This window comes from Siphateles boraxobius, unplaced genomic scaffold (genome assembly GCF_051911475.1).
Source record: "Siphateles boraxobius isolate OS27281-9 unplaced genomic scaffold, OSU_SipBor_1 86, whole genome shotgun sequence".
In the NCBI taxonomy this organism is placed as follows: domain Eukaryota; kingdom Metazoa; phylum Chordata; class Actinopteri; order Cypriniformes; family Leuciscidae; genus Siphateles; species Siphateles boraxobius.
Window position 1 is genome coordinate 3,236,709 of NW_027509215.1, and position 14,540 is coordinate 3,251,248.

The 14,540-nt window shown below is 37.6% G+C and overlaps 1 protein-coding gene across 1 annotated transcript; it reads left to right on the forward strand.

The window, feature by feature from the left end:
• Positions 1-2,363: 2,363 nt before the first annotated feature.
• Positions 2,364-13,578, forward strand: prss56 (serine protease 56). Its single transcript, XM_077221853.1, has 15 exons — positions 2,364-2,631; positions 3,964-4,122; positions 4,579-4,833; positions 5,846-6,035; positions 6,346-6,454; positions 7,246-7,402; positions 7,518-7,660; positions 8,533-8,692; positions 8,826-9,014; positions 9,748-9,915; positions 10,059-10,210; positions 10,722-11,169; positions 11,699-11,752; positions 11,912-12,018; positions 13,028-13,578. The coding sequence occupies exons 1-15, from the start codon at positions 2,532-2,534 to the stop codon at positions 13,199-13,201; spliced, it is 2,565 nt and encodes an 854-aa protein (XP_077077968.1). The 5' UTR covers positions 2,364-2,531; the 3' UTR covers positions 13,202-13,578.
• Positions 13,579-14,540: the final 962 nt, after the last annotated feature.

A 14,540-nucleotide genomic window follows, 5' to 3' on the forward strand; every position in this document is an offset into this window, starting at 1 on the left:
TCCGGGGACTGTGGAGGATTTGAGTACTCATTGTCATGTCCAAGAAAACAGTTTGAGATGATTTGAGCTTTGTGACATGGTGCGTTATCCTGCTGAACCAAGTTCCAGTGGTGCTGCTCCTGGAGGGTCCTGCATAGTTCAGCTCCAACTGCAATAAAACACGCCTGAACCAGCTAAAGGTCTTACTAGGCATACTAGAAACTTCCTGGCCGGTGCGTTGAGGCAAGTTAGATCTAAACTCTGCAAGACCATGGCCGTCCAGGACTGCGTTTGGACATGATGTTCTTACATCCATCATTATGTGTGTATTTTGAGTGACAGTTTCTCTCTGCAGATGATGAGGCTGTGGGATGTGAGTGTGACACCATCTGAAATACACGATTGAGTTTAGAGTTATAATGTGTCTCTTTCATTTGTTTATTTAAAAACAATTATGTTTATGAAGGCTACAATGAGCAAAAATGGACATAATGTGAGCCTTTTCACAGTGTTAAAAGGAAAAGGTGATATAAAGTCATGGGATAGCTTTGATGTTGTTTTTTGTGACTGGGTATGTTTATGCATAAAGTGATAATAAAAATGAATAATAAATTCAATATCTCTGCTGCTTACTTGGCGGAGAAGAAAAGATGAGCTGTCACACTTACATGTTCTGTTAAACTAAAAAAAAGAAAAATACATGATTGGTAGGTATCCAGTTACAATTTGAAATTTAAAGTTTATAGACATTTTAAGAAAACATTTATCTGTAGAGAGTGTGTTGACAGTTTGTGTAGTTGTGTAGCTGAGCTCCAGAAAACCAGTAATAAGGTGGCTTTGACAGTTACAAATTTGAAAAACAAAAAGGCGGAAATAAAGAACTCCAAACTCTTAACACAAAGAACCATTTCAGCCTATAAATGGTTCTTCAGGATGATATGGTTCTAAATAGAAAGGTAAAGAACCATCTTTATTTTTTTAGAGTGTACCATCTGAATGTCACAACATTTTTCCAATTTTCTATTGTCCAATTTTGGTGACCCATGTGAATTGTAGCCTCAGGGTCCTGTTCTTAGCTGACTGGAGTGGCACCTGGTGTGATCCTCTGTTGCTATAGCACATCTGATTCAAAGTTCGACATTTTGTGCGTTCAGAGATGCTCTTCTGCACACTTCGGTGGTAGATGAGAATGGCCAGAATGGTTCAAGCTGATAGAAAGGCAACCAGGTTATTTGAGTTACTGTTGCCTTTTTATCAGCTTAAATCAGTCTGGTCATTCTCCTCTGACCACTGGCATCAACAAGGCATTATCTCCAAAAGAACTGGAGTAAATCATGTAAAACTGGGTAAGGAATGGGGCCTTCAAATATTGCTTTGGATTGGTGGGCCTTGGTGTCAAAAAGGTTGAGAACCACTGCCAAGAACTACTGTTGAAAAATAATTGTATTAGTTATTATAGAGGAGCAGTTTATTGTACCATTAACACATAGTATGATTATTTTATTTGTATTTATTTTATTTAGGGACAGCCCAACAAAACGTATTCGGTTTCTTCCAAATATAAAGTTATCAAGCAATTCCTGTTAAACAAAAATAGCAGTTAGACATTCCTATAAATGATTTATTCATAGTGTTATATATGCAGAGCTCAAATTTTGTCTATTAACTATTTGAAAAAATGACAAATATTGCATTAACATTGTACTTGATTTTGCTTTTTGAAATGTCACTGAATTTTCTTTTTTTAAAGCAGCTTCTTTGACTGTCCAACAAATTGGGAAGCAAAACACAAACTTTTCTACGAATCTTCAGTCAGTAATGAGTAAACAAATGATGAGCTGTTGTTTTTTAATGTTGTATGTATTTATGCAATGAGGCTATGCTGAGCTGAGAAAGATGCGATAATCTGAACTGACAATATTTTAATGGAGCACATAAAAGCGTGAAAGTGATCAAGGAGGTCGGCGTGCCTGTGATCGCCACATTCGCTGGCTTTGAACTCTCAGGGAGGAGCACAATGCTCTCATTCAGAGATTGGCTGAATGACAGATGCTCCCTCTCTCTGTCTCTCTCCCTCACTCTTTCACCCCCTCCTCTCTGTCTCTCTCTAATGTTAATGAATTCAAACAACCCGCCCCTACCCATCCAGCTCTCTTTCTCTTTCGCTCTTTCTCTCTCACCACAGAACTAAGCCATTTCCAGCCTTGGCAAGTTCCTCATGATTTGCTCTCATCGTCTTAATGAATTCAACTGGGAGTGCATTGGCCCTGATGCCCACCCCCTTAGAGAGTGGTCTTGCATATATCTGCAGGGCTGCTCCATGCTCTTCCATTGTTCCATCAGCTTCTGTCACTAACAGATACTCCAACAGGGTGTGTGGGAGAAAGCTAAGCCAGTTAGGACGTGGGAGACACTCGTACTGCACAGACACCCCTCACTTGATGTGAAAAGAATTTGAGCTCCTGTGCTTTTTAAAAGTGGAACTTCTTAAGGCTGTTAGTAAGTACGCTTTTCTCTTGGAAGACTCACCTGTGGACAGGTGAAGTGAAGTCATGGGTGTGATGTCACTGCTGCTGTTGACGGTGATTGGCTGGTGTGGTGGAGCGCCACCGGCGAGAGAGGTGTACAGAATGCCACAGAGTGCGCTAAAAGGTAGGCTATATCCGGAAATTTTTGTTGTTTCTCACTGTGACATCTAACCAATCAAGACTTGAAAAGGCAAAATGTCTTTAAAAAAAAAAAGTGTACTTAACCAAAAGTTAAAAAGCCGTTGCTAGCAGAGATGCCAGAGCTCCAGCTTGCTTTGAGTTTTGACATTGAGTTACTCTAAGTATAAACATTTTGACATGCATAATATTCAAATATACACTCACACTCGTGCATTTGACAGATTCTTCCATCTAAATAAGAGTCATTCCTACTTCTCTGTACTAGCTTGTACTTTCTGGCCAACTAGAAAATTTATCACTGTCTATTTAGGATGAATCGCTTGTTTTTGTAACATTGCTTTGAATAAAAGCATCTGCTAAATATGATTTGCATTTCAAAATGGTTTGCATAATCTTTTGATATTGCTTTAAATGTTATATCCTTTCTTTGAGATATAAGATCCCAGATCTTTATCTGGGAATCTTAATGGTCTCATACTCTTAGATTGTCATATTGATTGAACACTACTACTCTTAATGAAGTCATGGAGTACATATTTTGTTCACAGTGTAAATGTCAACATAGTTTCTATATGCCGCTCAATAAAACATTATTTTTGTTGGTAAGAATCTTGTGTGTTGTCACAGTGAGACTGTGTTCAGGAGTTTAGCGTTGTCACTATAGAGGCCATAGTTCAGGCCGTTAATTAAGGTCTCAATCAGCTTTGAAGTCTCTCTCTCTCTCTGGGATATAGAGAAGAGGGCATGGCTGAATGATGTTCGGTGTGTTTGAACTTTGTGTTTGGTGTCTTCTGCACTGCTATGAGCATGAGTTTGCTCACTTGTCCTAATGGAAAAACCATGACTGATAACATACCGCACACATCACAGCCAGCCAGTAATGTGTTAAGAGATTATCCAATGGATAATCCAATGGATTCCAATGGATAGTTTCACTGAAGAAATCAATTTCAGACTGCTTGTTTTCTGTGCAAATGTTTCCTTTTCTCTCTGCCTTTGTATTCATATATCTGACCATTTTATCGTCGAACCAAATATGATTCACTCTTAAAAACAACGTTTCCAAAAGGGGGATTTTGCAGCAGTGCTTTAGAACATCAATGCTAATAAAGAAACTTTATTTTTAATTGAGTCTCTGACTCTGACACACATGAAGTCAGCACAAATTTATGCTCCACTGAAGATAAATGTCTTATATTTATTGTTTTGTACCTGCTTTAAATGTTTTCAATAGCACATACTCTATTGATTTGCTTTATTTGTTGGTTGGTTTTGAGGCATAAACTCACTTTTGCCTACATACTGTATCTTTCAGCGCTGTCTGATAGAGGAACAGTGGTGATGGAGGCCGCTCTGTCCCGCGCTCTGTCTGCCATAGATGCTGCCGTGTCGGACCGTAGTAAGGCTGAGGCAGGCTGCAGAGGGTGTGTGCCCTGTCTGTTTCAGGACTGTGGACAGCGAAAAGGCGCCTGTGGTAAGCTTGAATACATGCATGCTTCATTACAAGACTCTTTGACTTTAAAGGGATATAGTTCACCAAAAAATGAAAAGTCTTCTTTCAGACAAATACAATCGGAGTTATATTAAAAAATGTCCTGGCTCTTCCAAGCTTTATAATGGAAGTGAATGGCCGATTCTGTTTTGAAGTCCATAAAAGTGCATCTATCCATCATAAAAGTTCTCCACACATAATATAATATTTAAATATTAAGTTTTAAATATGGTTATTTTTCTTACACAAACACATGATTGACTTCAAAACAGAAATGGCCATTCACTGCCATTATAAAGCTTGGAGGAGACGGGACATTTTTTAATATAAGAAAAATGTCATATACAACTAGGATGACTTGAGGGTGAGTAAATCATGGGCTAATTTACATTTTTGGGTGAAGTGCTGATGATAATGATGGTGCTGGTAATTCCGTAGCATCTCCAGAGGACACGCAGTCGGAGCCGAGTTGCGAGGTCATCTCTCGCTCTCAGCAGGAAGCTGATGAAGGCGAGAGGAGCTGGCTGCTGAGTCAGGCGTGTGGCTTCTACAAACGGCGGTGCACAACTGCACAGGTGAACAAAGACATGTGCGTCAGAGTCATGGGAGAGAGGTGCAGTGCTCGTGTCCTGCAGTGTAGTCTGCTCAACACCATGCAGAGTCTGGAGCCGGCCACACAGACCACGACACAGGGTAAAGACAAATGTCTTTTGAAATATAAAAAATGTCATTGTATTATGCGAACATTCAAATAATATTCCTATAAAAAGTTTTTTTTTACTTATTTTTTAGATAATGTAAAACTACACTACCAGGCAAACTTTTTGCTGCTTAATATTTTTTGTGGAAACCGTGATAGAATCCTGTATATGAATCCTGTTGAGCAGCATAGCTAAGGCACTAGAAAATATAGTTTTAAAATATTTTAAAATATATTTTCTAGTGCCTTAGCTATGCTGCTCAACAGGATTCATATACACCTTGTTCTGTTTTCTTGATCCTGTACTGCTGTATTGTGTTTCACATTGTGTTAATTTGTAAATGCACTTCTGTGTTATGTGTACTTATTATGTAATTCTATGTTGTCTTGCACATTTATTCGCCTTATCTTGGCCAGGTCGCCGTTGTAAATGAGAATTTGTTCTCAATCGGCCTACCTGGAAAAATAAAGGTTAAATAAAAAAAAAAAAAATAGCATAATTAAATACTTTCATTCAACAAGCATGCATTAAATTGGTCTAAAATGACAGTAAAGACTTCTATTTGTGTTTCAAATAAATGCTGTTCTTTTGAACTTTTAATTAATCAAAGAATCCTGAAAAAATGTACAATTGATTCAACAAAAATATTAAGCAGCGAAAGCTGTTTTCAACATTAATAATAAGAAATGTTTCTTGAGCAATATTGTTTTGATAATAATGTTTCTGAATTTTCAGCTTAACTATCACAGGAATAATTACACTGTATTAAGTATATTAAAATAGAAAACAGTTCTTTTAAATTATAATAAAAATGCAGCCTAAATGCAGCCTTGAGCAAAAGAGACTTCTTTAAAAAACATAAAAAAAATCCTAATGATTCTTTGGACTGGTAGTGTACATTTTGTTAATAAATTAATACAATTATTTAAAAGACTGAACTGACACTATACTATCAATTAATGTTATGTTATATTCTAACCATCTTTGATGTGTCCTTAACGTAGCTGTGTGTGGCCAACGTTTCTCCGTCACACAAAACCTGACACAGCCTCGTCCTCGTATCATGGGGGGATCTCGTGCCCCTCTGGGCAGCTGGCCATGGCTGGTGAACCTGCGGCTGGATGGGACTCTGATGTGTGGAGGCGTGCTGGTGGACAGCTCCTGGGTCCTCACTGCCGCCCACTGCTTTGCTGGGTAAGAGCACAAATCACATATCTCATGTGAGGTGAGATAGTGTATTGCACTGGATGAGCAACATTTGAAGCAGTTGTAAAATATCAGAAATACACACACTTGTAACAGTAATTGAATGTCCCATATCATTAAAAACAATTAACCAAATACCTGTAGTGGAATTACTGTTTGTTGTTGTTGTTGTTAATAGTATATATGAATTGTATTGTCACCATTTATATGAAAAGGATTATACATTTTGCTGTCTTATTGTTTGTGAATGTATTCAAATAGTTTGTGAACGTACAAAATGTATCTCTCCCCCAAATAGGAGCCGCAGTGAGAGTTACTGGACAGCTGTAGTGGGAGAGTTTGATCTCACAAAATCTGACCCTGATGAGCAGATCATGAAAGTCAATCGCATCATCACTCATCCAAAGGTAAATGCATCAAAAATGCAACCAGTCTAATATTTGACTTGTTATTTTATCTTTGCTTTATATTCAGTATATGATGAGCCAAAACATTGTGACTAGTCAAAGGTGAAGCAAATATCATTGATCATCTCCTAACAAGGCCACAAATCATGGTCTGGGTAAATTAGATGGTAGGCAAACACTCAGTTCTCGTTTGTTCGTTGGCCAGAGGAGAACTGGCCTCCCGACTGAGCTTGGTTTCTCCCAAGGATTTTGTCTCCATCCTGTCCCTTGCCACTGTTGCCTTTTTCACTTTTTTTTCCACCTTTGGTGCCATTGGCTTTTGGCTTGCTTAGTTGGGGACATTAAATGTAACATTTAATTTAATATTGAACAATAATATTGATCTGCCTGTATTGACAACATTATATGAGAACTGAACTGAGCTGGACGATGACATCACGGTTTTCTCCAGAGCGGCTATATATACATATAAATGAACTAATTTAATAACTTTTTTACACCAAAAATGAAACATCACTGAACTTATTGGACTGTGACGCTAATTTCTTCTGGAAACAAACTTTGTTGCATTATTTTCCTGTTATCTCTGTAAAGCTGCAACAAGCTGTATTGTAAAAAGCGTTATATAAATAAATGTGACTTGACTTGACTATTAGGCAGGTGGTCATAATGTTTTGGCTCCTCTGTGTATATATGCATTGTTTTTTACTTTTTTAAAATAAATAAATTCATAAAGAGTTTTATTATTTTTAAATGTCTAATCTGTGTTCAATTCGTATCTCCTGTTGTAGTTTAACCCAAAGACTTTCAATAACGACATCGCTCTGGTGGAGCTGAGTTCTCCAGTAATTCTGTCTGAACGGGTCACACCAGTCTGCTTGCCCTCTGACCTCGATCCACCGGCTGGCACAAACTGTCTGGTCGCCGGCTGGGGCTCTCTGTATGAGGGTAAGAGATTATGCTGCTGAACTCATGTATAAGCAAAAGAGCATACGATGTTGTCCTAAAATTCTGTAACGTGTTTTTCTATTTCTGTTTGTCTTGATTCTCTGTACGTGTGTAGACGGCCCCTCTGCAGATGTGGTGATGGAGGCGAAGGTTCCCCTCCTCTCTCAGACCACCTGTCGCAGTGCTCTGGGGAAGGAGCTGCTCACTAACACCATGTTCTGCGCTGGCTACTTGTCTGGGGGCATTGACTCATGCCAGGTATGTCCACATTATCATACAAGCCTGTATAATGAACACAACACCTGATTAAGAAACATCATATCGTCACTGTCTGGTGGAAACCTTGTATATGTCCAAAACCTCTACTTTTCTGGAAATAGAAAAAACATTGTAATTTTAAAATAATTAAACACTGTGCTGTCAAAGTTGATATTGTGGATTTATATGTGGTGGGATACTTAGACGTGTCATTATATTATTAACATTTTACCAAAATCAAGCTCAGATGGAGGTCTTTTGCCAGTGAATGTCGGACATACTGTACATGTTTTGTCCATCATTAGATGGACAGCCGCATCTGGGGCAGTGAGTGCATCATGTTATGTTTTCATCAACTTACTGGATATAAAGTTTATTTTAGCAATGTGGACCAAAAATTTGGCCAAAATCTCATGTTATTAAAGATGAAGGGTTGCACACAAACTATTTAAGATTGTATTGGCTGTGACTCAATGGCAAATGCTAGACTAATACACTCTTCTCTGCGCCTCAAATACATTAAACATTAGCCATTATATAGTGTTTCTTAAGTAAAGAAAATGCGGTACTTGTTCTTTCTTTATCTTTGAATTGCAAACAAGCAGATAGGAGTTATGAGGTTTGACCGACAGTTTGAGGATCCAATGGAATTACAGTCACAAGCTCAATACATTTCAATGGTTACATATTTTCAGAACCCACAGATAGATGTAAAGGGCGATCTATATTAATGATTTATGGAAAAAATCATAAAAAGGACAAACTATACCAAGATATAAGGTTTCTGCCCGACAGCAATGATATCCCCTTTATAAACACTGCATCTGCTTTATAATAATCTGACTTAAATGTGTCTCTTTGCATGTGTACAGGGGGATTCTGGAGGACCGCTGATCTTCCAGGACCGTTTATCAGGGCGGTTTCAGCTGTTTGGCATCACCTCTTGGGGTGACGGCTGTGGAGAGAGGGGAAAGCCTGGCGTTTACACACGGGTCACAGCCTTCTCTGATTGGGTCATGACAGAGATACAGAGTGAGTTTCTCAACATGTTGCACACACTACTGAAACAAAGACCACCATGGGTTTAAACCCTCCCACACTTTCTGCTCAGTGAAAAGCCACGAAGCCTGCAAAAGTTATTTACATTTCCTTCTCCAAATTCCAGAGTCCTTCGGGAGTCGAGAGCCCACATGTCCTGAGCTGCTTAAGACAACTGAGCTATCTGAGGATCAGCAGATGTCAGAGTTCAACACTCTCTGCCACTACTACACACTATCCTGCTCTTCGACCCTCGACCCCTCTGCTTGTCAGCGTCTCGCTGAGGCCAAATGCCAAAGCCGATTTAAGAAGTGCCGTAAGTTTTCCAGACATTTTGATTTAAAAAATGTACATATTTGAACAATATTTACCTTCAATGAAGTACTAGTTTGGATGTGCGTACTGATTTTTTATTATTACTATTTTCTGTGTTTTTGATCACATAAAATGCAGACTTGGTGAGTGTAAGAGACTTCATTCAAAGTTAAGCCTTTGAATTAAATTAAAGGAAATTTTAAGATCATAAATTAGGTCATGTCCAAACTTTGACTTGCAGTGTATTTTACCATTCAAAGGTTTGGGGTTGGTAAGATTTTTATTAGATGTTTTTTTAAGTATCTTTGGCTCACCAAGGCTACTTTTTGTTTCGTGATTAAAAATACAGCAAAACCTGTAAACAGTATAATAGTGCTACAATTTAAAATTATGGTTGTGTATTTTATTCTATTTTAAAATTCAACTCCTGTGATGGCAAAGATAAAATTTCACCAGCCATTACTTTTAGACTTTTACAGTTTCAGTGTCACATGATACTTCAGAAATTATTTTAAATATGCTGATTTAGTGCTCGAGAAACATTTCTTATAATCAATGTTGAAAGCTGTTTTGCTGCTTAATATTTTTGTGGAAATCATGATCAATTTTTTTCAGGATTCTTTAATGAATAGAAAGTTCAAAAGAACAGCATCTATTTGAAATCTAATTTTTCAAATTAGATTAATTGAATGCATCCTTTCTGAATAAAAGTATGAATGTCTTTCTCTCTACAGAGTTGCATTCCTTTCTGCAGACTCTGCTGGACTTGCTTCAGAGGGCCGATGACTATATCAGAGATAAAGTCGATCTGACCTTCTTCACTCAGACTCTTCCTCAGTTGGTGGAGAATGTGTACAGTTCTGCTCATATGCCACGAAGACGCAGAAATGCACTTGTAACAGGTAGAGCCATTAAAACTTTCTGCAATGTAATTATAAAGGGCTCAAGAGAAGATATCCAATGCTTTCCAGAATGTAGTATTTTTCAGGACATTATTCTCATCATTCTCCATATTGTTATTCTAACCAACATATTATTCTCAAAGAGCAGGTAGGCCTGCCAGCACTCTTCCAGCAAGTGGGCCCCCTGGTGGACGACTGGGAAAGCTACCTCAGAGGCATTGCTGAAGATCTAGATCAACACAAAGAACTAAAGAACTCAAATAACCTGTCTCAGGAGCAACAACTCTTCACACCGGTAATCTTGTCTAATTTCAGATCAAATATGTGAAAAGTCAGTAAAATTGGGGTGTATTAAATTGACTAAAAATGACAGTAAAGAAAAAAAGAGACTTTCTTTCCATCAAAGAGTCCTGAAAAAAAGCAGCACTGTTTTCAACATTAATATAGATAATAATAAGAAATGTTACAATCAGCATATTAAAATGATTTCTGAAGGATCATTTGACACTGAAGACTGGAGTAATGTTGCTGAAAATGATCTTTCCTAAAAGGAATACAATTCATTTTAAAACATATTCCAATAGAAAACATTTATTTTACATTGTATTAATATTTCGTAATATTTCTGTTTTTACTGTATATTTAAACAAATACATCCTTGGTGAGCATAAGAGACTTCTAACAAAAACATTAAAGAACATTACTGGCCCCAATCTTTTGAATGGTACTGTGAGTCTGGCTTGATTCTTTTTATATTACAGATCAGGAACAATCCTTTTACTAAATTTTTCTTTTTTTAATGAAAGTTTCAGGATGAGGACAGTGAAAAAGCACCTCTTCAGCAACTCGACGGAGCGCTGCGCTCATCCATCTCTGCCCTGCGATCCAAACTAGAATCACTGCGCATTCCTGTCATACCAGAATTGAACCACCAACTGTTTCAGAGGGATTTCACCATTCCCACCACTGGAAATCAACAACAGGATAATAGTGCCCATTCGAGGGAGCCTGTATTGTCAGCTGACATTTGGACTTCTCTGATATATAGAGTTCTCAGGGGAAGCATCACAGGAAGTGTCACAGGACATCCGGTGATGACAGAATCCCCTCGGGATGATATGGATACAACATCCAGATTCGCAGAACCTTCGGCACAACCAATGAAGCTCAAGACCCTGGAACCTTCCGAATCACTCCTTGGAAAACGATCTGTGCCTACCCAGATGCCCCAGCTTCAACAGCCACTCTTTAAAAGTAAGAGGAAAACAGGAAAGAATATAGGGAAAGAAAAACAGGAAACCTTAAAAAAAGATTTTTTCAGGAAAAGATTTTTCTGAAATAACTACAATTGTATTCACCTGCAACAGTCATCCTACCACAACAATGACTTTTTAGACCACTGTACAACTCAAATAAAACATATTTTAAACAAAGAAAGTATGCAAGTGATTTGACAAAAATACACGCCTCAGGCTGAGTTTAACCTCAAATGGCCCCGTTTATTTTACTTTTTTTTTTTAAACTGATGACAAATCTTTTCTGTGGTAACTTACATTATCAGGTATATGATTTTTCCGTATTTATTCAGATTTTGTTTTTCGAATACATTAACATACTTTAATTTCATGCATGTAGACTGTAGCTCAGCACTGCACAAACCAACTTTAAGGTTTCTTTGCGGTTTTAGACCAAAATAAAAGCTTTAACGTTTAAAAGTTGACTGTTATGTAAATAAATATCTAATCTAACCATGAATCTAATAAAACCCCTGTTGTTGTTTCAGAGCTCCTGCAGAGGAGAAAGAGAGACCTGCACAAACGAGGAGCCAATGACAAAGGTACAGTTTCTCTTTTAATTCATGTTTAGCAGTTTTTTTTATATTCTCAAAGTTCTATCTGGCTTATTGTGCTATGGAACACTTCAGCTGCGATTTAAAAAGGAATATTAGGTTAATATTCATATTAAGGAATATGAGTTTGTACTTTGTGTTTCGTAGTTTGCTCAGGAGTAACTGAATCAGCTCAGCTGGTCAGCACCACCAAAGAGATGTACAACTGGATCCTGGCTGTTCCATCTAACAACATAAACATGATCTTCCAGGAGGTGTGTGTGTGTGTGTGTGTGTGTGTGTGTGTGTGTGTGTGTGTGTGTGTGTGTGTGTGTGTGTGTGGTTCAGGTATACCCTATGTTATGGGGACAATATATCCCCACAAAGACGGCAATATCCAAAATCTTTGACCTTGAGGGGACAATTTTTGGTCCCCAAGAGGAAAACGGCTTATAAATCATGCTAAGTGAAGTTTTTTGAAAATCTAAAAATGTAGAAAGTTTTCTGTTCTGTGTAGGGTTATGGGATAGAATATACAGTTCGTACAGTATAAATATCATTATATCTACTGAATGTCCCCATAAAACATGAAAACCCAACGTACATGTATGTGTCTGTATGTCGTAGTTGTTCGACTTCATTTACAAAAAAATATTTTTTTCCTACAAACAAAAGACATATTTGCATACAGTATATATTTACAAGAGTAGTATTAGATTATAGATTATAGACATAGATACAAAAGTTTGGGGTTGGTAAGATTTTGTAATGTTGAAAGAAGTCTCTTCTGCTCACTATAAGGCTGCATTTATTTGATAAAGAATACAGTAAAATCAATATGAAATATTATGAAAGTTTAAAATAACTATTTTCTATTTTAATGTAATATATTCCTGTGATGGCAAAGCTGAATTTTCAGCATTATTACTCCAGTCTTCAGTGTAACATGATCCTCCAGAAATCATTCTAATAAGCTGATTTGGTGCTTGAGAATAAAATTCTTATTATAATTGCTCTTTAATATTTTTGTGGAAATCATGATACATTTTTTCAGGATTCCTTGAAAATAGAAAGTTCAAAAGAACAGCATTTATTAGATATAATAATCTTTTGTCACTTTTGATCAATTTAATGCATCCTTGTTAAAAAAAAATATATACTTTCAAAAAACCTTTTTTAAAAGTAATGTATGATTTGTTTGTGTGATGGTCTATCCATGTTCTTTATGTTTGCTGTTGAATTTTAATTCTTTATGCATATCTCTGTGTGTGTTCTTCATCTCAGGTGCTGGTCGACCTGAATACTAAGAATGAACGTGGTTTGTACCAGTCACGGATCAAGGCCACTGTTGGTGGACGACCTTTGACCTTTTACAGCTTGGTGGGTTTGGAGAACGAGGCGTTTTACCGCAGCATGCCACGCATCATTGCCGTTGCCATTGATGCTCTCAAAACATAAAACACACTCACGCACACTCATACACGCTGCTGAAATGACACTCGAGCTGAAATGGAATCCCCGATGCTGAGCATTGTTGCATCCTAAACTCTAATGTGACATCATGTGCTGCTATGGAAATGATTGCATGGGACCTCCATTCTAGAGTCATCACGGGACAGCTGACACTTTCCTGGAGGATGAAGGGTCTCAGTTGGTCACTCACTGCATTATGAGTCTGGACTGACGCTAACAGTATGTTAACTTATTTCGCAGGGACAGAGGTTGATCCTCCTGTCCGAGCTGCAAATTGTACAGATATTATATTTGATGTTTGTTATATATTTATTTGTTTTACTTTGTATTTTTTTATATTAAAACAAATCATTAAAAAAGAACTGGAGTTAAAGATTTAACTATATTAGACTACATTTTGTCTTTTTATTTTTTATGCGCTTGGCAGGCATGCATTTCACTCCTTTCAGGCCTTCCATTCTCATTTTTTCATCCTGTTTTATTTGTTATCTCCTCTTTTATTTGCTATTGCTATATTTCTCCTTGCACTGTCACTTACTTTCACATAACATTTATATTTCAGATTTATTAGCTGGGAAAGGGAAGTAATTGCTGTGTGAAATAGCCCTATTTAGAGGCTTGTTTACTTCCACTGAACTGGCAGCCAAACAGTTGATGATCATGACAGCTGAACATCGCTTTCAGCAGGAGACAGTGCTGGAAAACTCAGGGGGGCTTTTTTGTTTGGCTCAGATTCCATTTCTGAGCACTTCTGAGGTGTTTTAGCGTACGGGAACTGTGCTAATTGTGCTGCTCTGCGACAGGTGTCTCTGAATTACTGACTAAGTCATGCAGAATCTTTATTTGGAGCTGATGACAATCCTTTGGGCCTTTAGAAGGAGCACTAAAGACTCAGTGTAGGGGATCCTAAAGGAACACTAAAAAATAGCATGCCATTTGGAAGTTAGTTGCAGCTCCTTGTCTGTTCCATAAAGTCGTAATCCCACCTAGAAGTCTGCTTAAGTAGTTTATTCAGAGCGATGTAAATTTACTTTCAGTGCCGATGAACTGCAGTTTCATGAGTTTGCATGTTTATATAATCCTTGAGTATATCATTTGAGACTCAACTTGAGCACTAAAAGCCCCCCTGGACTTATGAATGAATAGAAATAATTCAATGAGATAATGGAGGGATGCCAAAAGAAAAGTCACACTAGTAATGGAAACAGCTGTTTATATATTCGTGTGTAATGATTGACAAATTAGATGAACTAGCTCCTCCCACACTTTTTCCCATTTTAATCCATGCTTTGGCAATCTCAGTCAACATAGTATCAGATGGTCC

What these genes read in the sequence shown, in the direction of transcription:
- prss56 (XM_077221853.1), top strand. Translation starts at nt 2,532, where the DNA reads ATGGGTGTGATGTCACTGCTGCTGTTGACGGTGATTGGCTGGTGTGGT. An exon ending in CAGAAATGCACTTGTAACAG is followed by an intron (nt 9,916 to 10,058) that starts GTAGAGCCATTA and finishes TTATTCTCAAAG; the next exon opens with AGCAGGTAGGCCTGCCAGCA. An exon ending in AGCAACAACTCTTCACACCG is followed by an intron (nt 10,211 to 10,721) that starts GTAATCTTGTCT and finishes TTTTAATGAAAG; the next exon opens with TTTCAGGATGAGGACAGTGA.